The sequence below is a fragment of the Accipiter gentilis genome, chromosome 3 (genome assembly GCF_929443795.1).
Source record: "Accipiter gentilis chromosome 3, bAccGen1.1, whole genome shotgun sequence".
Taxonomy (NCBI): domain Eukaryota; kingdom Metazoa; phylum Chordata; class Aves; order Accipitriformes; family Accipitridae; genus Astur; species Astur gentilis.
The window spans coordinates 42,464,469-42,491,469 of NC_064882.1; the positions used below are offsets into that span (position 1 = coordinate 42,464,469).

Below are 27,001 nucleotides of genomic sequence, written 5' to 3' on the forward strand. Positions count from 1 at the left end.
GAACCGGCAGAAATCACCCGGCCCCCTCACACCCTCCCACCGGCCCCGAGGGCTGTCCGCCGCGCTGCCTGAGTAGTAATCTCTGCTCCTCCCTTCGCGGGCTTCGGCGAGGTCCCCGGCCGGGGTTGTCCGCGGCGCTGCCTGTACCCAGCGCCGCTGAGGTCCCCGCCTGCCCGCGGCGACTGCCTGCGCACAACTGCCGCAGCCTGAGGAGACGGGGAAGTTGGGAGCGGGCGGCGCTCCGGGCCGGGCCGAGCTGGGCCGCGCCGGCGGGACGGTGCTGGCGGAGGGCGGCGAGGGTGGGGCGGGCAGAGAGGGGGGCCCGGGCAGAGAGGGGGGCCCGGCGGCGGAGGAGGAGGAGGAGGAGGAAGAGGAGGAGGAAGAGGAGGAGGAGGAGGAGCGCGGCCCGGTGCCGGCCGCTATGGACCAGTGCGTGACGGTGGAGCGGGAGCTGGAGAAGGTGCTGCAGAAGTTCTCGGGCTACGGGCAGCTCTGCGAGCGCAGCCTGGAAGAGCTCATCCAGTACGCGGGCGGGCTGCGCCGGGAGATCCTCCAGACCGAGAGTACGTGGAGACATTCCCCCCCCCCCCCTTCTCCCCCCCCTTCTCCCCCCCCTACCCCTGTCCCTGAGGAGAAGGGGCCCGGCTCCTTCATCCGGGGTTAAAAAGCTCAAAAGTTTGGGCCTTTGCGGGCTGGGAGGACCCCTCCAGGGAGAACCGTCCCCCTCCAGCCTCCGGGCTGAGCAGCCCTCTCCCGCTCCCGGGGGGTTCCAGCCCCGCTTACGGGCCGGCCCCGGGGAGCAGGGAAGGTCTCTCTGCCGGGGGGGGGGCTGAGCTGGAGGTCTCCCCCCCTCCTGGAGTCGGAGCTTTGTGTGCGTTTCTGATGGGGTAAAGTTAAAGGTAAGAGCAGGTATCGGCCCTCCCGGGCCTTCTATACGCTGCCGGAGTGTTTGTTCCTGATCAGCAGGTACGGCGTGACCCCGGTCAGCTCGTTCATGGCTCCTGTGCTTTTATGTTGAGTTACAATGGGGTTGGTCACCCCCAGGGCGAATAAACAGCAGGGCTGCCCTGTTTTGTTCTCCCTCCCCCTCTTATTCCCTCCCCCCTCCCCCCCCCACCCCCCCCAAGTCACTAAGTTGTTTTCTTTTGCTGTGGCTCGGTTTGGAAGTGTTTGGGGTAAAGCTGCTCTTTAGCAGGAAGTAAACGCGGCCTCCTAAGTCTGTCTGTGTTTTACAGCTGATGTTGAGCACTTGCTCAGGCGGGCTAGATGGCCAAAGCCCGCTGTAAACAAGAGACATTTAAACCTTGCGAAATCCCTGAGATGGAGGTAAACGCAGTGTTTATTGATGGAGTGGGAGGGGATGGTGAGGCAGCTGAAGTGATTTACCCAATGCCATGCAGGAAGCAACTGATGGCTCAGGGATTAAAAATGGGAACATGCAGGCTCCTGAGCCCAAATTTGAGAGCAGACTATGCGATTTCACTGTTTTCTGGAATCTGCTTTTGTCTGGTTCAGAGGAAAATGTGTTTGTGGTAGTCCTGTACAAATACAGGTGCAAAGCTCACTCACAAGTGCATATAATTCCAGGAACGTAAACAAGAGGGTATTAGAGCTGCTGTGTGTACACAGCAATTTCCATAGAGAACAAACATGGAACTCCGGTTCTGGGACATTTATTTGAGATGAAATAGGGTTCGTGTTTTTTGGCATTGTTTTGAACTGTCTTTCAATAAATGTATTTTGTGCTGTTCGAAACAGTTTGTGCTCGTGCATTAAGGACAGTCAATAAAATGTGTGTCTTCACAAACTGAGATGCTGACCTTGCCTGGAAAATTGTGGCACATGACCCTTACGCTTGTATTGATCTTAATAGGACTCTGTGAGGCTCTAAGATTTGTCTGTGAGAATCCTGTTGCAGATTCAGAGCTCTTACTCTCTTTGTAATAAAATTAAAAGGTTCCAGTGTGCAGTTCCTTCAGGGTCCTCGTTGGGTTTTCCATCCAGACTCGTAATCTGAGTTTTTGGGACTGCCCTGTGAAGGCCCTGCACATGTTTTCGGCACTTTCAAATAAGTGGTGAAGCTGTCCTTGCAGAGTACATCCCAAATTGACCTTTCTTTCAGTGAGTGCTCTAGAACAAACCCAATATGTTACTACTCGTGCACCCTCAAACATCTGGGCACTCTGTTCAGTTTTGGCATCTGAGGGTAAGGTGGCTTCATATGCGGAAAATTTTTTTTGGTGTTTTTTTTCTTTAACATGTTATAAATAACTTTCTAATAAGAACGGGTATTTGCAGCTTTTGTATACTGTATCCTGAGTATTTTTGAAAATTGATGGAAGTGGAAGCAGCCAGACATCTTAATGTGGAGCTCTGTAATTCAGGGGTGTGAACTGCAGAAATATACTTGTGTATACAGTTTCAAAGGGGAAAAGGAAAAGAAAAACCTCACTGCTGAAGAAGACATTAATGCTGTAGGACAAGATTTGAGGGCAGAGGTGTATGAAAAGGCCTTAAATATAGGCAGTGAATATAAAAAGGAAGTGGATGGAGAAAATGAAACTGTTAGAAGCTGCTTCAACCTCTAAACCGGTTTTCTTTTCCCCACTCATACAGTCCCTTAAAATTTATTGAGCTGCGTTCATATTAAAGCCTAAGCACAGAACAGCTCTATGCTAACGCCTGTGAATTGGAAGACAAAGTTTGTTTTTCTTCTGTCTTTCCCCAATATATCTCACCTCCTGGAGTAGCCAAGGCAGGATTGTGAATTCTTGGATGGTGTGAATGTGTCTGGCTGAGTAAACTTGGCTCTGGACTCTACTCTGTGCCTGGTGTCCGCTTGCTAATGTATTTTTTAAAAAATTGTGACTGTGTGTACACAATACAGAGAGAAGCTGTCGGTCTGTAGTGTTCTCTGAACACTGAATTACTGGTATAACTGTCTGCAGGCTTTCTTCTGATGATTTATTAGAAGTATCTCATAGTTTAAAGCTGAAAGACGTGGGTGCAGGGGAGAAATCTTTTCTCTTATGGCTCTGATGGCTTTTCCTATGTAGACATCTTCATTGCTTTACTGTAGTTGGTTTCTGCTACAGTAAGTGTTAAGGGACAGTAATTCACTTATTTGCTTGGGGTAGAAACAGTTACGCATGTAAGTTGTTTGGGTTTTAGCTTAATGGCTTTTCTTGCAAAAAAAATAGCTATTAAGAGCGTGTATTTTAACCTCTCTGTTTATTGGGGAATGAGTATTTCTATTTTGCTTGTTGCGTAATCTCTGATCATTTTGTCTTGGCAAAAGTCATGAGACAGTTATTTAAGAGCCTGCATGTGATTCTAAATGTCTATCATAGAAATTAAATAGCAACCAAGAAATAATGACTATTCTTGAAATAATTTTAGGAGGTGAACTTTATGTAATAGTTGAGTGAAATTTTCATTTTTAATTTAGGGTGCATAGAGTTGTTAGTGAACATGTGCTGAAGAGACTGTTTTGATCCTATTACTCCTCACTTATACACTAGAAAAAATGCAGAGCCCTATTAAGCCGTTTGCCCAGGAGGCAGAAAAAAAGTTAAAGCTTTTTTTTTTTTTTTCTTAAAAGCTATGGCTGTTGCAAAAATGCTATTAAAGCTTCCTCAGCGGGGGCGTGTAGGGGTGAACAGGAGCTATTTACTTTTCTAGAAATGCGCTAGTGTATAGTGTGTAACAACAGAAGGTTGTTTTCACTGTTGATGTCAGCAGCAGGGTTGAGAGTCAGGATGCATAAAGGAAGGTATCTAGAATAACTGACTGGTAAATTATTACACCCCCCCCATGATTACAGCTTTTTTTCTGGATTTCCTTTGCTCTCATCAGAGGCATACTGCTAAGGCTCTGCTATAAGAGTTACAGTTTGTTTTTGTTGTTCTTGGGTTGCTGGTCCTGCAGTAGCAGTTCGATGCACCTGCATTTTGCTTTCCATGAAATACCAGAAACTGGACTCTAACGTGCTGCTGAAACCAAAGGCACGTTAAAATACAAAATGAGAAAGGAACAAATTTTATGGAAAACATAGTTGCTTTTTAAATCTTTCTTCTAAAGAGATATTTTGGGGATTTTATTTTTTCACATAAAGGGTTTGGATCGGGTATGTTAGGGAAGTATTTCTGGGCTGCTCTCCCACTTAAATTAGTTTTCCTGTGCAGTTGAAGACTGTTAAGTCTGTGTCCCCAAAAGAAAAATTCTTCATGTAGAATGAACTTTTGAGCAAGGAGAGACCTTCAGAGGTAAGACTGGAAAAGAGCTTCTCTTTGTATTTTGAAATCACGACCTGAAAGAGAGGGCTGGAGTAAAGCACAAAAGAATGTAATGTGTTTTCTACTAAAGCTACTGAGTTGTGTTTGAGTTGAGGCACCAGCACGAGGAGTGTGAACTATTAAGTGTGGTGATGCAGTCAGGGGCTTGTAAACCTTTCGTATTTATTATTTTGTCCACAGAATGTGTCATACAGCATTGCACTGGTTAGTTGGACATCAGTTTAAAAGTGTCACAGTTTCTAGAGAATAAATCTTATAACAAGAAAGAGTGGATCTGACGTTCACAGTCAGGTCCTTAACGGGCTGTTTCTTGTCCATCAAGGAGAATTTAAGACTGGTTGGCTGTACTGTTTAGAGCTCTTTCCACAAGTTAGGAAGCAAAAGTTTCATACAGCTCAAATGCAAACAGAGTCTGCTATAAGTGGGTAGCTTGCAGGGTGGGAATGGATCGGGCCCTCATTAATCCAAATTTTGCTTGTACCTAGTTGAATTTATACATGACCTTCTGATATATCTTCAGAGAACTGCCTAAAAGAAAACTGATCCTGTAGTAGGTTCAGTAGCTTCCTATTATGTCCCGTGAAATTTGTGGATTGGGGTGTTTCTTTGACATGTGTTTATTAATCTGCCGTGACTGAGACACATGAGATCTTTACATTAATTTTTTAAACTGTTGCACTTGTTCAGGATTATTGTGCACCCAACTGGATTCTGAATTCCATGGGTGAGCAGTCTCCTGTACATCTTCCTTCATTTAAACTGATCTTACTTTGCAAATACTCTCTAGATAGCATTTCTTTCTTCTAATACAATTTATTGTCTTTATATGTTGTTGCATATTGAGAGATTTAATGTTAACATTTGTTTGTAACAAAGTTAGTAATTTTCCTCTCTTTTGTCTAGATCAAGATGGAGACTTGTCGGGGACAATTTCACTTGTTATGACACAGTGTTGTAAAAGAATAAAAGACACAGTTCAAAAACTGGCCTCCGATCATAAAGACATTCACAGCAGTGTATCCCGAGTTGGAAAAGCCATTGATAAGGTACTTATATTGTGGTTTGATTGTATTATCACATATATTCTGTGATATGTATTGTGCTTCACAAAATTTATCCTACATTCTACATATACATGACATGCATATGTACCTATAACATGTGATTTATACTACAATCAATCTTAATTAAATCTTCCTGTCAACTACAGAAGCATAGGCTTGGGGCACAGGCAAGACAGTGGGGTGTACAGTACTTGCTTTCAGAACTTGTCGTATATAGACTATTCCTTCTGGGGCAGCTCAGATCTCTTAATTTCTGAGAGAACATGCACTATAGATATTACTAGACTTAGTAATAGTATGCGTTATATCGGTTTAGCAAAATGGTTGCTTCAATATCTGTCTCAATAAGGCATAGGTTTTTTTAATAGATATATATTGCATTTCTAGTTAATTGTCGGTAGCAAATAACCCAAAAGTGGCATTTTGTTCTAGAAGGCAGTATAAAATCAGAATTTTAAGACATTTTGTATGTATTTCAGGGGTGTTGTCAGTTCTTAGGGCTTAATTTTATAACATGCAGTGTCCTTAATGTGAGTAGAGTAGATTCAACTTCTCATAATGTCTGTGTCTATGCCATAATAAATAATAAGGTAGGGCAGCTTATCTTTGAAGCTTTGCATATGAGACATTATTATATGAATTCCAGGTTCAAGAGTAACTGGGATCTGAATATATTTTTGTAGGTAGATATAACAATTCTTCCAAATAGTACTAAAAACCTTTTTTTTTTTTTTTTTTTTTTTCTTTCAGTAAGTGGTGCTATACGTATGCTTTCAGGCCATGCTTTTCACCATCTATGTATTCTTTCGTATAAAGTAGTTCTGTATGCAAAGAGTCTTGTACTTGCTTTTGTGGACGTTCTTATGTGATAGTTTCATATCAGAACATGCTTATGTTGATAGGGTCTAAACATTTGGTTTGAGGTGAACCTTGTCATCTTACGAAGGAAGACACTAGTAAATGAGTCTTCATCTGGACAAAGACATTTGCAGCATTCAACCTTTGGGAATCTCATTTAAACTTTGTTAGTAATGTTAATCTGTTAAAGCAAAATTTAACAGTAGTGCAATGAAGAAACAAAGTACATAATGCTGCTTTATTGGGTAGAATGTCTGTGCAACTGTTATATTTTTTCCTTATATTTATGACTGACCATCATGGAGAGCTCAAACTTTGTACTAATAGCTTTAATCCAAGCGTCACTGTTATCCAAAGCTTAAGGACGCATCTGTCTCTAATCCTTGCTGCTATATCTAAACCAATTAACTGGAGTAAAATTCCATCCTTATTACTGGCTTGAAGCCTGAAATAAATCTATGTAATCTTGTCCTAAGTTTGAAACTTTCCTATTCTGCTTTAGCAAGTGGACTTTGTACAAATAAGCTTTCAGGTTTGGCTATACCTTTTCATTTAAATACTCTCAGGTAGAGCAGCCCCAGGCCCTATATAGAGGGCATGAATATTCAATGCAAATTGGTGATGGTATTTCTTAGAATCCAAAGAAAACAACATTGGCAAGCTTAATAAAGTTTAGACTTGAGTCTAATCTCCAAATAGCTTTCAGTTGTCATGTGCATAGTTTTTCCAGTGTTGTTTCTGTCCTGCTGTTTTAAGTTTATCTACTGTTTTTATTTGAGAAAGGATAGCTGTAAATAAAAGTATTTTTTTAAATTTCAAGTGTGTGGTTTTGTAAAATAGTAGAAAGGATACCAGCAATCTGCTCTGTGCCTCTTGAGTGTCAGAAGGGCTGTTTCAGTGAGGTGTTCAAAAATGAGCTCAATTCGCTGTATTCAGTGTGCTCATTCCTCTGGATTTTCAATTTTGCTTAGTGCCTGTGGTGTTTACATCAAAAGGCTAGAAGCAGTGGGAACTGCATGAGTCTCTGGTCCTGCTCTTAATGAAGGATGTATTTTTATGAAGTTCAGAGCATCAGTTAGGATTGTCTTCTTAAATACGAACTTTCTGTTTGACTTTTTTTTAATGCAAGCAGTTTGAATTTTATATTTTCCTTGACTGTAGTATCTTAAGGGAACTATTTTAAAATGTACCTTGAAGTCTTGGCCTGTTTGTGAGATGAATACATGTAATGTATAAATCCAGGTGGAATTTAATGCTACCCTGGACAGTGACATTTGAAGGAAATCTTCCATATGTACTTCATGCGATTTCCATGTGCTGCTGGAAAATATGCTTGAAACCTGCCAGCAAAGTCTTTGTTGGCATCCGAGTCCCATAACCTATTGAAATTGCCCCCCCCCATTCCTTCACCATAATACACTTAAGCTTAAACCAATAGAAGTAATTAAGTGTAATTGATACAGTTAATTGATTCTCAACACGTTCTGGGCAAAATACTACTGCTTCCTAAATAAAGTGCTCGTTAGAATTTAAAGAAGCACAGCCCTTGCGTTGATTAATGAGATTTGAGTTTTGTTTCTGTCACATGTAAATCCTCATTTATTTTATAGACAGATTAACATCTCTAGAATACTGCTATGGTCTTCCTAGCTGTATATTTTGTATTTTGAAAGAACTTGCTGTATTATCTGCTCGTGGCAAATTTCAGGTTATATTGCTTTTTTCCAGTGTTGAGGCAGGGTTATACCTATATGTAAAGTTTAGTCTGGTCATTTTTTAAGTTAGTGTAGTGATTGCTTATGAACTTGTATGGGACCTAGATTTGTCTGCCTGCAGAGTTCACTCTGAGAACAGAAGCTCCTAAGTGTTTGAAAAATGAGGTTCAAATTTGGCATCAAATGTGAGCCATGTTAGTCTGAAATACCAAAACTTTGTGTGTTGCCTTTTTTTAGTTAGCAGTTCCTGGAAAGTTTATCTAATAAGCTAGACCTTTTTTCATAGTAGTACTATATGGTTTACATGCTTCTGATCCATGAAGCGTTATCCTTTCTTCCAAAGAGCATTTTCTCCTTTGAAAGGAAATGTTTGCATCCAGTTTTTTTTCTTTATTGTACTAGCATTTGCTCTGCTTCCAGAACGCATCATGTCACTGTTGTTCAGCAAGTTGTTATCAGGTAGCTCACTCATCAGTCTCCCTTGTAAATCACTCACTCTTTTGGAATGATTTGAATTCATCTCAAAACATGTTTGATGGGGCTAGTAAATGTTTTCCCTCTAGCAGCAATCTGTCTTAGTGGTTAAATGCCTTCATTCAGGAAAGTAAGTGGAGTAATTGGTAGCTCCTTCCATTTTTTCCCTGAATTTTAAGCCTGTTTTTAAAGGACCAACATTTTAATCCAATCTTTGTTTTGGGAAAGCAAACTTTTACCGAAGTTAGTGTTTGTTTCATGTGAAAACTTGTGTACAAACAAACAAAAAAACCCTTTACTGAACATCACTTAATTATGTTGCTGTGAAGAATATGGCTAGATAAATACAGAGTCTTTGCAAGTCGAGCTTTATCTTGTGAACCAACAAACTGAACAGTCAAGGTAAACATGTATTTTATTTGTATTTTGGGTCAGAATTCAAAAGAAGGGGGGAATGCATAAAGTAATCTCGACTGAGAAACTGAGGAATAAAACTGTCCTAAATACTCATCCTTCTTCCTATCATGTTGTTGCTAATAACACGGAAGTTTGTATGTTGGTTAAAATGGCCTATCTTGTGTGTGTGTGCATGTCTCGAAGTCCTTCTCACATTTCAGCAGCTATCAGTAATGTACTTTACATTGTTTCACTGGTATATTTAGCATGTAGTATTCTATATTTTAGCCCTAGGCTTACTAGTTAGGCTTTTTAAAAAAGGCTTGTTTCTCAGGAACATTAGCTGACAGTCTTCTAAGCTTAAAACCTGAAAAGCACAAAATAACCTTTCTGGAGTTTGTAACTTACGGAATTTATTTCAACTTTGGAAATCTTATTAAATCCCACATGCTATCAATTAGCATACTGTTCACATTTAGAAAACTGAGAGATGTGTAGTCACCAGCATGTCATGCGTGCATGCCAGTTATGAAATATGTAAGCCAAAGGCAAGCAGTAATTTGTTCTGACATGTGACAGTCACTCACTGTAATATGTGCCGTCAGTTCTTGAAGCTCCTCAGGACCCAGAGGAGGCAGAGCTGTAGAATCCCACATTATATATATAATAAGGATCTCGGAAATTGTTAAAAAAAAAAAAAAAAGTTATTGAAATGAGAACTTGGTCAAGACGGGGTTGATTGGAGAATGGCTGAGGGGGAGAAAAAAAATTGAGGCCCTCAGGTTCTGTGATGTGACTTGAATCTATAGCAAATCTAGGTTAATATGACTCATTGTTACCACCTTTTATGGATTTAAAAAAAATCTAATTTATGATGGGGTTTTGAAAAGGTTCTCAAGGCTCATAGGTTTGTTGTTTCAGAACAAAATGGGGATTTTGTGAAGGAGCGGAGGTAAGTGGTTCTACCACCCCTGCCCCCAAGCAATAAGAAGGCTGTGACAACATTCAAGGCATAGGTTCAGCTCTTAATAGTTGATAACTGCCCAGAAGAATACAGTTTCTTCTTACAGGATTATACATTCAGTAGGACTTGAAATTGCATGAAAAACAACTTAGTCGACTATTTTTAGATTACTGATGATCCCCCCCACCAAAACCTAAGTAACAAAAGTAAGCTTCTTGCTACTGCTTCTGGTATTTCTCTAATGCATTGTTGATGGGTTTATGTTACCTGCTAGTGGTGTTTGGACAGTGATACCAGAATCGGCAATGGTGGTGAACCTTAAAGGTTTCAAAGGGTTGGCATAAATAAGAACGGTATTATTTAGTCTTCAAGATTTCTAAGTTTTTTCAAGATACAGCTTAAAGACGAGCAGCATGACAAGGAGCTTACAGGTTAAGACACCCAAGTGAAAATGTTGTTAAATGTGAGACTTGACTTAGTGGCAATAATTTAGATGCTTGTCTTGTTCCACCATCTCTGAAAGATGGAAGAGGTGATTTGCTAGCCTAAGGTTAATGTATTACTGAAAGTTTGCTAAGAGACCTGAAGAGACTGGTGGTTTTGAAGCCACACATGCAGGGATTCTCACAATGACAGAGCAGCATCAAAGGAGATGTGGAGGTGGCCGATGAAGGAAATTAGTAAGTGGTGAATAAAAGGATGATGCAGTGTGAAGCTGAGCGGTGCAGAGTACTGGAAGATAGCTCGTACCAACTTTGTGTTATTTGCTCCGCCTGCTTTGACAGAAACATGCATTTGTGCTAGGTCAGTGTTCCCATGTTGTGCAGGACTGCCAGTTGTCACAGAGCCACAGCTGAAGCACTGCTATTTTCACTATAATTCTGACTTCTGAAGTTCCTTCTTGGAAGAGAGCCATAGTCATCAGGTCACACAGCAAGCAGTGCACTGACTTCTAGACACTGTTTCTTTTGCAAGAGGATGGTTCTAGGCAATGGGTGAGGATTTTTATTCAAATTAACCTGCCTGCCCCGATCATAAAACATGTTAGCAGTTAAAATCCTGTTTTATATCTTGGATTAGAGTAAGTGTTGCTCTCCTGCTGCCAAGAGGCGCAGTGCCAAGCAGTGCCAAGTGTTACTGAAGAGTCACCGTGACAATATTTTTACTTATTCCTGGAATATGTCCGTAGGCCACTGGCCTAAAAATACACAGCAGTAGGATCATCAGTGTTAGATCTGTAAAAGATCTCTCAGATCTTCAAAGCTCATCCTGTTGCTGGAATGTTGAGGTCTTTAGAGATTTGAATTTCATTGTTGTTTGGGGGTGGGGAGAAATGACATTTTCCTTCTTCAGCATTGTCTACCCCCCCAGCTATGTAAAAAATCTTGAGTTAAAGCTTTTACTTCTAATTTGGTGTGCTGTAGTGACAGTGATGCATTGATAACTGTATTTTAATTCTAGTGTAGGCGATTTTGTTTTCTGTTCTCTATGCATTTTTCTGTTTTCACATATGGAAAAAAACTTTTCTGCAGATATTTCCTTCAAAAATGCATCATGGTCTGCAAACCCCTTTATTGGTCAACTAGATTTCTAATTTGCTAGCTAGACTTGTAATTTGTCAGTGTAATTCCTTATAGTGAATAATATTCAGACTTGAAATGAGCAAGCAAAAGGATTTTTTCTTCTGTACACAGGAGATAATGAAGCAGCTGACAGATACATTTCACTTTGAACAGAAGGTAATTGAGGGCCAACTGAGTAATAGGCAGAAAGCATCAGGGTGGAGACATAGGTGTCCTGCATAATGAAAGAAAAAATCACATGGAGAGATTTGTTCCAGCATATTAACTGTTAATCTGTACATTTCAGAATTTTGACTCGGACATCAGCAGTGTGGGGATAGATGGGTGCTGGCAGGCTGACAGCCAGCGAATCCTCAACGAGGTGATGGTGGAGCACTTCTTCCGGCAGGGGATGTTGGATGTAGCTGAGGAACTTTGTCAGGTAATAAGTGTGGATGTTGAATGTTATCGACCAAGGAAAATTACGTTTTGCATTAGCATCCTTATTTGAATGTTCCAGGCGAATATTTAAGCTGTCAGAAGAACAGCAGTTTAATCCCATTGTTTCTTATGCTTTAACTAAAGACTGCCTTTGTTTTTTCAGGAATCTGGTCTATCAATAGATCAAAGTCAAAAAGAACCATTTGTGGAGTTAAATCGAATATTGGAAGCATTAAAAGTTAGAGTTTTGAGACCTGCGCTAGAGTGAGTCTACACAGGTTTTTTTTCTCTCCCTTTTTTGAATGCTTTTAGCAAATCCTTAGTTTTTCACTTTAAATACTGTCTTTAGTATATTTCAATGTGTCCCTGTTTGTCCTTTGAAAGGTCTAGTTACTGAGTGAACCCCTTCCTTCTTTCGTCCCCTCTGTGTCCCTCCCCATGGTCAGTGCTTAACTAAGGGTGTCTTCCATAGATTAAGGATTAATTTGAATAATTTCTGATGCCGATTTAAGATTTCAGGAAGAAACATAACTTGGAGAAACAGTTGTCTGCCACGATAGTACTTAGCCTTATAATGAATCATTAGTGAACCTTATTTTAAAAGGTCCAGTTATGAAGGATACCAGGACTTATTAAAGGTGTTGGGTACCACCAAGTCTTTTTGGCTTCACCAAGCCTTTGGGGTGAGCAGAACTTGACTCTGGATCTAAGTTCTCACTTTTCCTCCATTTCCAGATAAGGGACCACAGGGTAGGAAGAGGGGGTGAAAGGATAGGTGTGTACTTAGCAGACTGCTGCTGCCAGGTAGGTGCCGATTAATGCTGGGTGAGAGGTGAGCTGCCGCTGGGAGCCTGGACTGACAGTGAGATCTGCTAGTTTTTTTTTCTGAACAAAACGATTCGGTTAATGCAAGTTGGTGCTGAACAGTCAGACGAAAACCAAGTCTGGAGGTATTTGAGGTTTATGAATCAACCTTAGACCAGGATGTTTTCTTGACCTTAGTAGACTTTGCAACCATTAGACATGTAAGCTGGTGCTAAAAGTGACTGAGGAGGGAAAGATGATGAAATGTCTCATGGGCTACTGTTTTATGATTTACAGTAGTGGGTGTATAGCTGTGCTGTGCCATTTCAGAATAGCTTTTATTTTAAAAATAAGAAAACTTCAAACAAACCCTCAGCCTTTTCATTTTTTTTTTAATTTTTTTTTTTTTTAAGTGGTGAGAGCTTTGGTAAGCTTAGGTTGGTCTCAGAAGTAAGGAAAAAAAACCCAACACCCAAACAAACACAAAACCCAAAAACAAACAAAAAAACCTGAACCACCTTGGAAGTGACCTTTTAAAAATAGAAACAAGGAAATCAAAGCAAATTCAAAATTTCAGTGTTTCATTCCAGACCATAATTCATATACTTAAGATATCGTTTTTGCATTATTAAGTACATTTTCATATTAACAAACATTATCTTTTCCCTTTAACACGAACCAACACAAGCATGTCAATTCAGAGCTTATTGGCATCTAAACTAAGTGCAGGGGTACTCTGATATTCAAACTGTGGTGTTCATAAACTAAATCCTGGATTATGCCTCTGGGTCATGCAAAGCTTGACCTAAATAGTTGGTCTTTGAATGTAGTTACAGAGATAGAAAGCTCAGGTGGCTTATTGCTATTGAATTGGCTAATAGAAGGGAGGCAACACTGAAAGGCCTTTCAGTGTTGGTGTTATAACTGAAACAGGATTTACTGTCAGCCACACCACATACTTCTTGTAGTTCAAATAGTAGCATAGCTGTTGTAAAGGATACTCTCTGAGGAACAGTAACTTGCTGTTATGTTCATTCACTTGGAGTCACTAAATGCAATTTAGCTCCAGTTTGCTAGGCCTTGTGCCTTACTCATTGCTACTTAGTCGTATCTTGTAGTTCCTGCAGCAGTGTTAAATATTTTTCAAACAAAGGAGAAGGCGTGGCCCTTCTTCAAAGGAACTCTTATTCTGAAGACAGCTGAATGGACAGAGAATAATAGTGTGTATTGTCATCACAGTTTGTATGCTGGTCTCCCTCCCCCGCTCTGTCTCATATCTGTTTATAATGTTTATTCTCTTTAAACTCTTCACTGCAAAAGCTATCTGCTTCTCTTTGCCTGCTGCTGGGCACAGAGTGTCCTTATTTATGTGATGCTTATGTAAAAAACATGGTTGTTGGTGAGGATGATCAAATGTCACAAAACTATACAGTTTAGGAGGTAACCGATGTCTTAAATACCCAGTTATTCTGCAGAACTGCTGATGCTAGTGAAGGTATTTCCCATATTATTTCCCAGCAGACATGGGTGTTCAGGAGGAGGGATAGAAACTGCTCCTGGAGAGATGGCCTCTGTGAGAGGCGTTTGGAGGGGTGGCATTGCGCTCTTTGGGCAAAAAGCTAATAAATGGCTAAATTTGGCATCAGTAAATACAGCTTCGTGGGTACATAAAAGCAGTCCCAAACTGGCCCATTCTAGGGTTAGGCTACTGACAGGGGTGTTGAAGCAGAAAGCAGGTGTTATGCAAGGATAATTAATTACAGTGTCATGAACCAGGAAGGGGAGTATAGCAGGGTTTACCCATGCAAAATTGTGGAGGGTTGGGATGAAAACAACAACCAGTCTCTCTGGCTCTGTCAGTGCTCTGCAGTTGGTGCTCAGCTTAACTCGGTGTTAGAAATGAAGCAAACACGGGTGTCTTCTGGTCACTGCCATCAAAAGGGAGTTGTCAGACTAACGACTTTTCAAAAAGACTTTCAAAGCCCTGCTGTGGTGACAGAGAGAAGTTAGTATTCATATCTAACTTAAAAGCCAAAAACCACCCAAACCCCCTAGCTATAGTTTTTTCAGATTTTCTTACTAATACAAATTCCAACACTTAAAAATACTACACTTCAGAATTAAATACAGTATGACTGGCCATAAGGTTTTTCTTTTGTTGTGGGGTGTGCAGCTTGACTTTGTAGATGCCCAGTCTGATCCTGCACCCTAAGCTGTGTAATCTCTGTACCTCCGTGGGTTCCCATTAATTTCCAGTGACTTTTCTTACTGTAATTTGGTGACGGGGGAGGAAATCCATAGGTTCTTTCTGCGTGGATCCTGGCCCTTCTGAGCCCAGGTGGGTCTCCATGTGAAGGTCTGATGGGAATGACTTGCAGGTTCAAAGCTTTTGACTGTAATCTCCTGGGGAAGAGGTACTGTCTTCTCTTTTGTCTGTCAGGCAGCAAGGTGCACAGGTCCTGGTATTTGCCGGGACCTTTGGGGTATGGTTTGAACTTAAATGAATCTTTGCTACATTTTGCAAAATTCATTTTAACTAAATCCCATGTGGGAGCTAGAAGAGGCTCTGTCTACCTGTTGTTTGAATAGTATACAGTAAACCTTAAAAAAAATTAAGATAGGTTTGAGTCTCAGAAGTGAAAACACTCAAAGTATTGTTTTGAGAGGAGGTAGAGACAGGTGTGATTACTAACAATTTTGGATGGTGGTAGAGAGTATGTGGGTTGAATGTTTCAAACCTCACTTGTTGGTTTTTTGTCTTCTCGTTGGAAACAGGAACAGCATGTCCTAGACCAAACACCTCAGGCCTTGCTTCTGTGGCTGCTTTCTTCTGATACAAATCTGTGCTGCCACTCAAAGAGCTAAAAATGGAAAGCCTGCCTAAAAGCTAATTTGGAAAAATAGACTCGATCTCAGCAAGATGAAGTACTGTCATGTGGTTGTGAATATTGGCTAGGGAGAGGATGGAGGCTCTCTTGATGCAATACAAATGAATATCTCATTAATGGGACTGTGGACTAGTCTTACTGTTTAATGATAATAGTTTTTTGTCTTTCAGCTGCTTATTGGTCTATGGTTAACTTCAGGCTTTTGTTTTGTTAATTAGGAGTGAGCTTTATTGCCACTATACTCGATTTAAACTATGGACACTGATCATAAAACAAAACAAAAACACCCCACAAAAAACCAAACAAAAAAACCCAAAGCAAAGCAAACAAAACAAGCAAACAAAAAACCCTCCACAACCAATGGTTAGTGAGTGTGCCCTTCCCTCCTGGTGGAGGTTACAGTGTTGACAGTCTTGTGAGGCTGCTCAGCTGAAACTGCTTGAAATTGGGGACAGTAGAGCTTGTTCTTAGTTCAAAGGCTGCATTTTTTCACTGTTTCCTACTGAAAGGTTACTGCTGTCATTACAAAGCCTTGCCAGTAAAGTCAGACTCCTGACATTTTGACCACAGCAAATTGAAAGTAGATACTTGCTCATTAATGCTACATCTTAATGCAGCAGGCTAACTTGCATTGAAAGCTTTACCAGTACTGTAAGAATGCTTAATTTTCTTATTTTAGTATTGGTTGAAAAGAACAGAAGTCTCCCATACCACTTCTTTTTAAGGAACACAGACTACCTCACTTCCTTGCTGAAAAGTGAAAAGCTCTTTGCTTAATGGGGCCCCCACAGTGAAAGCAGTATAACTAATTAACACTAATGAGAAACAGATGTACCAAAGAACATTGAAACTTGAAGTTAAGAGAAAGATTGGTTTGATTTAGGCCTGATTAAATTGAATTAAGGAAAAAAACCCCCACAAAACACAAAAAAACCAAGAAAGGGATGAATAAAATCTAAATAATGAAATAACTTTTTATGAAATGCTTTGAAAGTTCCAGTTCATTTACTTGGTGTGTGTTTAAGAATTCTTCAGGTTATTTGGGAGCCAAACATTAGTGTTGTCATGGTGAATGAGACCCGGAAAGTGAGAAATATTTTTATTGTCTAAGTTGAAAATAACACAGAAAGCAAAGTTTAAGCAGGATAAAGTATGATATTTAAACTGATTGCCCTTCCCTTCCCCCTATCCTCCATTGTAAGGTCTTGATAATGTCTATCTTCAAGGCCCCCATAGACGCACTTCCCCTCTCCAGGGCAACATATGCACATATATAAACATAGTGGCTTAAAGGAAATGTTTGGTGAGTGAGGAAGTTGGAAAATATGTTCTTGAAAGGCTTGGTCAAACTTGTTCAACATGCAGCTGGACTGTCTGTAATTGTTAAGATTCAGAGGGGTATTAATCCAAATACAGTATATTCTAGCTATTTCTATCTTATATTGTGCCTAATTCAGTCCTGCCTTCCAGCCACCATGTGTTGAATTTTGCAGAGGTTAACCTGTACAGCAGCACCAAAAGTACCATCGCTCATGTGTTGTGTGCCCTGTGTAGCTCCATTACTTGTAAAGGGTCTTGTAATTTTCTGTGCTTTGTATAGGCTCATAGAAGTTCAGGGAACAGTCATACTCTTCTTGAAATAGGTGTTTGATAATTGTAATAATTTTATATGGTGTAGGCTGACAATTACTCTTGTGTCATGTCCCATTGTACCTCCTCGTTACTTCTAGGTGGGCAGTATCCAACAGAGAAATGCTCATGGCACAGAATAGCTCACTGGAATTTAAACTACACAGATTGTATTTTATTAGTTTATTGATGGGTGGAACAGCAAATCAAAGAGAAGCACTTCAGTATGCGAAAAACTTCCAGCCATTTGCTCTAAATCATCAGAAAGGTAAGTCTTCAGTCATATTATGGGGGTTTAAAGCACTTGGATGTGGCACCTTATAGTAAAATATAAATCATGTTCCAAACCTGTTTTACTCCATTATTTTCATTTTGTTAGAGGCTTCTTATTTTTGTATTTAACGTGTATAACCTGAGTCCTTACAATTTGAATTAACTCCCCCTTTTTTTTTTTTGAAGAGGGCACAAAATTATATTTTAATATGTCTGCACATGTGCTTAAATTTAAGGTTTTTGACTCTTAAATAATATGCAGATTACATCTAGAATAGGCCTGCTGCCAGGGTAAAGTGTTAAAAATGCACAGAAATGTTCTTGGAATAGTCATCTGCTATTTTCTGCTGCATGGGGTAATACAAAGAAATGAAACTTTTGAAAAATGGGGAATATGTGAGTTAAGTGAACCATCTCAAACTGAATCCAGTAAAGCCTAATTTGTAGGGTACTGTGTGTGTCAGAAAGCTTACAAAAAGGTAAACCTGTTAGAAGCAAATTAATAGGCAGCATGCCATGCTTGTAGAGGGGCAGATGACCCCTCCAGTCTGTCATAGTGAACTGGAGCTCTCATAGCTGTAGACGTCTGTTCTGTGATGGCTACAGTTGTATTTTGTAGAGGTGAGGATTTGTAGTATTGATTTAATGTATCTGCCTGTTTTGCATGTAAAAGCTAACTGTAGTCACTAGCTTTTATTTGTAATATTAAATAACTAACTGTTCTTGGTCCCTCACAGATATTCAGGTTTTGATGGGCAGCCTGGTATATCTGCGGCAAGGTATAGAGAACTCTCCGTACGTTCATCTATTAGATGCAAACCAGTGGGCGGACATCTGTGACATCTTTACAAGAGATGCCTGTGCTCTTCTGGGTCTCTCAGTTGAATCACCTCTCAGTGTTAGGTATGCTTTTAAGATGAGGTACACGGTGGTTTGGTTTCTATTTCTTGTTCAGGACAAAAGAAACTGCTTTTGAGAAGTAGTCTCATCTAGCTTGTATTAAATAAAGAGTGTAGTTGCAACTAGCTTGAACAAGATTTGCAAAGATTAGAAATCAGAGGTTCCTGTGTGCTGTGCTTTAGCCTGCACCTTTGCAGCTCAAGAGGAAGCATTCATGGATGGAATTTGGCTTCTGTAGTTTAGACATCAGTGAGAAAGATGAGGATGGCAATCAGCCAGCTATTCCCACAGCAAATGTGTGAAAACTGTCCCTGTTGTTTAACTGCAAAAACCCCCCCCAAATTGTGGCCATGATTCTGTCAGCATTTGATCATCTTGGTTTTTAAATTCACATGTTACTTTACCTGTCTTCTACTTAGAAGAATGCTTAAAAGTTATGTTGTGATTTCAGCTGCTAAAAATCCAAATTGTTTGCTGGACCTCATTTGCGAAGAAGAAAGAGGCACTTTCAAGCTCAGTAGCTAATCTGACAAAATGCAGATCTGTAGGAGGCTGTTGGAAATGTGAAGAAAAACCAACCTAATCTTCTTCTAGCTTCTCTGAAGATAAAACAGATTAGCTGCTATTTAGCCTTTGGATGTCAATTCCCCCGATATATGTGCCTGATGTTCTTGTTTTCACTTCAGACATTAAATAGAAAATAAGTTCTACGTATCTTTCTGGGCTAGATTTGGTACTTAGCAGAAGCTTCACTACCTCTTCTTTTTTGTTGTTTTGTTTGTTATGACTTTTTTCTTTTACTGTTTGCATGTTACTATTATTAGACTTCTGTGCTTAGTTTAGAGCTCTTAAAATTGTCAAGCCTTTTGCTTCTCCTCACAAAATACAAGAGAGGCACCTCTCACAAAATACAAGAGAGGCAACAAAGGGAGCACTTTCAGATTAATTGTCTTTCTACAGTAAACATTACGAGTTTCATTTTGAGGGTTTTACAGGTATCTGAAACTTCTGTCTCTGGTTTTTGGTTTTAATCTTTTTCCTGTTTCAGTCAAATTAGCAGCAATCCTTTACATTTTAATTGCTCATGCACCGATGCTGTAATGCAGTTTTCAGTGCAAATGACTAAGAGATTTTCGGTGAAGTGGAAAATCCCTGTTATTGATGTGTGGATTGGTTGGATGCTTGCTTTATGCTTGGTGTGAAATTGATTGCACTGAAATGTATTTACTATATAGGTGGTATCAATAGTCTTGTCATAAACAAGACTGTTCTAAACTGGTGACCTTTGAGTGCTGCAGATCCTTTAGAAATTAAACCAGCTTGAAGTTAAAACCCTGCTATAAAACACATTGCTTTCTGGAACATGAGTAGTGGTCACTTTTTTTTAAGGCTGATTGGTTTCTCCAGTATGTATCTAATCCTGTACAGGCCTCATGGTCTGAGTTACTGTGTGGAGTCAGTGGCAAAACTCCTGTGCTAAGGAGGTCATGGTTCAGGGTCTTGAAGGACTACAGGACACCATTTGAATTTACTATTTACTTGAGTTGTTATACTCTTAAAGGGCTTTTCCAGAGATGTTTTCATACAGAACCATTAAAGCAGGAATGCTTTTATTTCTACAAATACTACTTGTCTAAACTTTCCACAGCATTAACACAAGTTACACTTAGGGCTGAAATAACCAAAAAGCAAAGTGTAAGGATTAAAATGGCCAGCTGGAGGTGAGTGATATGGGTTTTTTTTTTTTGTTGTTTGGTTGGGTTTTTTTATGCTTAGGCAAGACATGCATTGGTTTCAGGCACACTCCTCCCAAATAAACTAGCCAGAATGTTCCTGCAGAAACATAAAAACAAGTATCTGGAACAGCAGAGTGGAGAGGAAGGTTGTGACTTCTGTAGACAGTAAAAATTGCACAAATAGTAAAATAACCTGCCAGAGAAACAGAGCAGACTGATACCAAGGTCAAATCCTGTTTCTGTTTTTGCTGATTTCCAGGCCTATAGTACTGTCATTAGACTTAAATCCATTAAAACATCTGTTAATTTGTGGAAACTCAGTGTCATACTTTCTTTTGTAACATAGTGAAATATTTCAAAATAATGCAGTAAGTTCTGGTAATGGGTAACTCCCAGAGCAGGCTGAACTTCTGGGACACTGACTTTGTTCAGTTGTACACTGCCATTCTTGTTATAGGCTGTGGTTTCCTTCCTTCACTTGCCTTCCTATGTTTTTTCAACATTTGTTTTCTTGATTGAAGGTGGAAAGACATGTTTCTTTATGCAGTAATTACATATAATTAAAGGATTACGGGTTGTGTGTATGTGTGTGTTATGTGGAAACTCTTAGGCTGCATGTGTTCTTCCATAGTTCAGAGAGCAACTACCTATATAAACTAACATGATGTCTTCCTCTTGTACAGCTCAAAGTAGGTGGTATAGAAAAATTAATTGTAAGGCTCAGAGCAGGGATTAACTGTTGTTTTCAGTCCAGAATATAGTACACGAGGGTGCTAGCCTAAGATGGAGGGTAACTGATAACCTGCCCCGTAACTCTTGCTTGTTATACTTGAAGGGAGCTTAGAAGTACAGACAATAACTGAATGAAGTAGTACAACGCTGTTGTGTCCCAGTTAACCTTTAAAGTGGAAAGACAAAAAAATGCTGGTTTCCTAACAGGCACCGTATGGTAACATTTCCTTTTTCTGCAGTTTTTCAGCAGGTTGTGTAGCATTACCAGCTCTAATTAATATCAAGGCAGTTATTGAACAAAGGCAGTGCACAGGTGTGTGGAACCAGAAGGATGAACTACCGGTGAGTTCATGCTAAGCTATCCCAGGGCAGATTTCTAATGTTGAATGCTGTTTTCAGGCTTCTTCTGTGCTGAACATTAAGGGATGTTTTACACGTCCGCTACTTCCAGCCAGCTCCGGCCTTGGGTCTTCTTACTGTACAGAGACCTCGGAGTCTCCACCCCAGGCCGATGGACATGGCTGCTGCTTTCCTGTTTGAAAGTTCAACCAGTAGTGAAGCTGAATATGAATCGCAGACACCCACACACACAAAGGACACTGATACAACCGGCTACGCAGGCTGCCGCAGACAAGGCGCTGCCTTCAGCAGCACCCACGTACAGGACTTGGATAAAACAGAAGTAGAGACAGCCAAGATCTCTTCCTCCTCTTTGGCTGGTAAAGATTGAAATTCAGTGGTGAAAGCACACATACAGCGCTCTAGATTCACAAGCAAATGCATGTTCAGGGACCCTCAAATACTGGAGTGGCCCTTCTGGCCCTTTTATACCCCTTTCTGGACATTTCTCCCCAATTCCCTTTCCCTGCACCCTCCTCCTGCAGTTTGTATAGTTCTGCTGACCCCTCCTCCTCTGAGACCCTCAGGTTTGCATTCTTACCTGTTGCTAAGTCCCAGGTTTGGTTGCAGTTTCTTGATGACCTGTCAATTAGTGTGACTGACGAGGTTGTTTCCTATTATTGTCTCCATTATGTTGGTCTGTCAGGTTTGTATCTCTCGGTTTTGTTTGTTGCTCCCCCCTTCACTTGTTATTCCCTTTCACATTAAAAAGGTCTTTGATCAAATGACCTTAACAAAACAGATGCTCTCACCTTCCACTTAGCCTTACACTGAACGTGTGAGATGTTTCTGTGTAACTGGAAAGGAAATGCATCCCACTGAGAAACAATAACTTTCTTTAGCTAGGCTTGAGCTCTGTCCACAGGTTGCTTTGCACTGACTCTTTATCAGGCAGATAGGAGATGAAAGAATTAGTGGTACATCTGGGGACACGGGAGCTGAATTGGGATCCAGGGCATTCTGCTTCTAACAGAACTCATTTATATCAGTTGAAACGAAGTTCAGTTGTTATGAAACCGCAGTTTCCCTTTATAGCTCTTGCCAGGTGTGTGCAGCTCTCAAGCGGCCTGCTCCTGATTTGGAAAGAAAACCTATTTAGTGCAAATTGGCCGTGAACTGAGTTAGCCTCTTTGTAGCTGGAAGAGATTCATTTATAGTGTAAGTACGTGAGTTGAGTTTCTCCCAGATACGTTTTCTGTAACGCTGGGAGTGTAATCTCCAAGTGTGACAGATTCATGCCCTGCCATCCAGACAGGAATGATTGGCTAGGGAGCATTTGGGAAAAGATTGCTGTCAGGTGCAGATCAGTTAATAAATATATATGCCTCCTTGCGTTTTCTAAACCTAAGGGTCTTTAGTGTGTACTGCTAAGGCAGTATGGGGATGGGAAGCCTTATTTTCATCATGGAAAGACAGAGATTAAGTAGCTTGAAAAGGTTACATTGTCAGATTTCGTTGAAGGTTAAACCTATCAGAACTGAGGACTTGTCAGAGCCAGGAGCTTCAGGTACAGAAGCTGTGACTTTTTTTTTTTAGTTTTCAATAAGTTCCTGAAGTCACAGACCTGTTCTTCTCTGTGAGATGTCCCTTTCTGAAATAGTTTCGTCCTGATGGCAAGTATTATGCTGTACCAGTGTCTTCTGTGTTGTTACTGAAAATAAATGATTCTCATACACTTGATTATTGACATGACGTGTAGGTGTTGGGAGAGTCTTTCAAGAAGCTGTAGAACATTAACATGATCAATCCAAGGGGTTTTATCTCTTAATTTCTCCCTGCCCCCCCTCGGCTTTAAATGAGCTCTACATCTAAGCCACTTTGGAAATCACTGGCTAGGAAATACAGAAAGTCTTGTTAGGTCATCAGCTCAGTTTTCCTGCCAGGACGTAGATGTGCACTAAAACATGCACTTATTCCTTGGCAGAATACTCTGCTTTGTTGGGAATGGGGAGAGGCAACATAAATCACCATTTTAAGATCACAGTTAAGTATTTTTGGCTGGGAAATTGTCAGGCATCCACAGGATGGATTTTGCTGCCTTCACAGCTGAATTGTGAAATCCAATAATAAGGGCCATGACTTAAAGGGATAATTGTCTGGAAATATAGTTTCTCAAGATAAATTGTTATGTTAATTTTATTTTTTTTCACAGATTGAAGTGGACCTCGGTAAAAAGTGCTGGTATCATTCAATATTTGCCTGCCCCATCCTTCGTCAGCAAACAACAGATAATAATCCACCTATGAAATTAGTCTGTGGTCATATTATATCAAGAGATGCTTTGAATAAAATGTTTAATGGCAGCAAGTAAGTACCATTCTTTTATTTCAAGCAACACATAGACAAGGACAGATCTTAAGACCAGAATACTGTGTTTTGGGAAAACCGAGTCCATAATTACATAACTGGTGGAAGCGCGTTAATCTTAGAGAATGACTTAAAAGCCAGATAAGCCGGGTAGATGCACTGGAGAAAAGCGTAATAAACCCTCTGACATTGTAGAAAGTGAGATTACATGGAGTGCAACGAGCAGAGATTTTCCAAGTTGTACTTACCATTGTGTTGTCTTAAATTCAAAAGGGAGGCTTTTACACACACAGTTTTTCAGTGGGAGCAAGGTTAGTAATGCATGAAACATCCCTTAAAAAATAAAATTAAACCTCTGGGGAAATACGGCTTAGTAATTGAGCAGGTGATTGAATTATCACTGTGGAAATACTCCTTCTTAAATAATCAGTAGGGTGCCTACAGGCTTTTGGGAAGGAGGAAATGGGAAAGAGCGAGCTATACAGGTTTCTGTGAGGAAGAACCAGTGATAATTTGAATATTTGGAGCTTCCGTGGAGGCTGTCAGCTTAATTTGGAGCTGTAAGTTGTTTTGCAAAATCCAGTGTGGAAGTAAGTGATGACACAAATGAGTATGTCGAGTGATATTTGCATTCTTTGTCCTGTTAGAAAAGCCTAAAGATAGCCCTTCATGGGTGACTTTAGCTCTTTCAAGCCACTAAACCTGCTGCTATGTTATTCCTGTCTCTGATTGCTTGTTCCTGATGCTTTCATTGATCAGCTTGAGTGACAGCACAACTCTGACAATATTAACTTGGGATGGGTTAAAGGCCCAAACTTAGACATGGGGAAAAATAGATCAATTTTTCCACTAGAAAGAGGAAATATTGTAAGAAGGTGGAATTTTATCAGTGGAGACTTCAGCAGGGAGGCCAGGCTGACCTCCGTAGTCATAGCCTGCAGGAGCTGGCTGATCTAAGCAGGTTGTAAAATCATGGCATTTTGGGAACGAGGCAGTAAAATGCACTGGATACCAAGGAAATCAAAGTGAAAGCTACCAGCCTATTTAAAATTACTAAAATGCAACAAACTAATGCAGAAGGAGAAATGATAGATTAATCATGAAGAGTAATTTCTTGGTATTTAATAATTCAGGGGTGTGTGGGTGAGAGGTGAGAAAGAATATAATTAGAAGAAAAAGCGTGATAAGGTCTCTCTCAACTAAAGGTGACTTTTAATGGAGCCATGTAAAGTATTATGGCTTAAGAGTACATTTGTTGCATGCTACAGGGGAAAAAAGAAGGACTATCACTGCAAACTCTATCACTTTAATGCTCAGTTGTCACACATTGCTGCAATTCTAACATGTTGTCTTTGTCCCCAGATTAAAGTGCCCCTATTGTCCGATGGAACAGAGCCCCGGAGATGCCAAACAGATATTTTTCTGAAGAAAAGTTTCATTATGCAGTTTGTAAGTGACACTCTGGATTTCAGGAGAATTAAAACACACTTGTTCCGTTTTATGCAGCAGACTGAGGACTCCTATGTTTGTATAAGCTAATGCTACAGAAACTTTGCCAACATTTAGTATATACATACCAAGTGGAAATGCTACAGAAATATTATTACCATAGGGCTTTACTATACTCTTGGTCTCCATACCTGATCAAGTTACTACACCAGCAGTTGTCATTCAATGCAGGTTTTTGTACTTAATTATATGGTGACTTTTTACTTTTTAAAAGCAGAAATTGATCGCCCCCATTTGTTTAATATTCTTCCTGCTATTATTCTATCATTCTCTTGATAACTGTCACCTTAGAGAATGTTTGTGGAAAAAGTTTTATTTCCTGTAATGTGTGTACATAATTAAAGGTAAATACTTCAGAAAAAAAAAGTTTGATAAATTGAATAGTGGTTATAAAACTAATTTGTATTTTTTTCGCTGAAAAAGCTGTGATATATTCTGAGTTTTTCTTTCAAACATTTTTTCAACTTTTACATAGAATTCAAAGTAAATGTGCATATATATAAAGTATATAAAATATATAGCCCCAAGGGGCTACCTGTTAAAATCCATCACTAATTTATAAGGGTGATGTGTGGCTAAATTACTACTGGAGCAGAAAGGGAATAGGAAATCCTGTTCCTCTGGTTTCACAACCAAGAAGTGTTTGTGTAAGAGAACATTCAATAAATTCTGAAGTGGAAATGCTTTTAGTCGATGACATTTGCTCTCTGGCCTTTGTAGTCATGTTCTTTGAACTTTGTATTCAGGATTAGGCTATAAATGTCATGTTGCTGTATAGTTTAATAGTCATTATAGTGTGCTATTTATAAACAGTTATCAAAACCAAATAAATTGTAGAAGTATTCATTGTTAAATGGGGGAAAAGCATGTTCTGATGCAATCTACTGATCATGACTCTGCACTTGGCAGAACTGGGCCCTACGTCATATATTAGGAGGTAGCAAGTTTTCTGTAGCTTGAGAACACTTTGCTTCTAGCCTTGTTTTTGTAGTAGAATATTACTGCCATTGCCACTTTTTCTGCTAAATTTGTCATATTGTTGACTAGGTAAATTTGTACTCGTAAACGAGATGTAGATCATGGCAGTTAAATCTTTTCTAGTGTGCATATATTTGTATTTATTGCACTGTCCTATAGTAGGGCAAGCAGCCATAAGGCATGCAAAGCTACATGTAAAATTATATTTCTGTATTGTGTAGTTAAACCCCAAGCTTATATGGTTGAATACTGACACACTGGTTGAATGCACTAGCACAATGCACTACAGAGAAGATCGTCTTTGGGAAATCTACACCTTTTGAATTTGTATGTCATCTGACTTGAGAGACTGAGTTGGACTCTATTGGATCAGTGACAATGGACATCCCTAAAGAGACATTAAGAGGAGCAAGTCAAGGCACACAAATTTTAAACTTTAAATGTGTTTGATACATGTGAAAAATACAGGTGTGTGATTTTCTGCAAAACTTAAATTGTATTCACACTGAGTTCAAAACAACAGCGTTACCAAGTGGTAAAATCAACAATAAACGGGTGAGGATATTATTTTCCATGTAGGTTTCCTAGTCTTGCTGAAATTGCTTTTAATCTTTTCTTTTGAGTGGAATTGCTTAATGCTTTGGATTTATATGAAATGGCATAGGAATTTTTAAAAAAACCCACAATAATAACAACACCCTCAAAACCCACGCTGAAATGTAAGTGCTGAATCTCTTTCTCTGTTATGCTGCTGGTATTTTGGCATTGGTGTGAACACTGGTTAGTGTTGATAGTGCCTCTAATGCAATTGCTTAGAGTACAAGAATGGCACAATTATTAAACGGCAATAGGGTACAAATTCAACTTACGTATTAGAACGTATTTAATACAGCGTGGTCCTGTTCTCGCTTTTAAATAGTGCATATTATAGATCCTTAGCTAATTCAGAAACTCAGCTGTTTTCAGCAGATAACTGCAATTCTTTTTCTAGCTGTCTGTATGTTTACTTAAAAATAATTGCTTGCAGTTTTGAAGCTCCACCAATAGATGATGCTAGCAGTTTAATCTAGAAATGCT

At 39.8% G+C, this 27,001-nt stretch overlaps 1 protein-coding gene across 1 annotated transcript; it reads left to right on the top strand.

The window, feature by feature from the left end:
- The first annotated feature begins 308 nt into the window (after positions 1-308).
- Positions 309-26,412, top strand: RMND5A (required for meiotic nuclear division 5 homolog A). The gene is made up of 9 exons (XM_049791158.1): positions 309-563; positions 5,199-5,341; positions 11,636-11,770; positions 11,933-12,033; positions 17,192-17,358; positions 18,101-18,266; positions 20,971-21,073; positions 23,283-23,437; positions 24,800-26,412. The coding sequence occupies exons 1-9, from the start codon at positions 422-424 to the stop codon at positions 24,861-24,863; spliced, it is 1,176 nt and encodes a 391-aa protein (XP_049647115.1). The 5' UTR covers positions 309-421; the 3' UTR covers positions 24,864-26,412.
- The last annotated feature ends 589 nt before the right edge of the window (positions 26,413-27,001 follow it).

Coding starts and splice junctions, on each gene's coding strand:
- RMND5A (XM_049791158.1), top strand. CDS start 422: ATGGACCAGTGCGTGACGGTGGAGCGGGAGCTGGAGAAGGTGCTGCAG. Junction 564..5,198: donor GGAGATCCTCCAGACCGAGA/GTACGTGGAGAC, acceptor TCTTTTGTCTAG/ATCAAGATGGAGACTTGTCG. Junction 12,034..17,191: donor GTTTTGAGACCTGCGCTAGA/GTGAGTCTACAC, acceptor CGTTACTTCTAG/GTGGGCAGTATCCAACAGAG.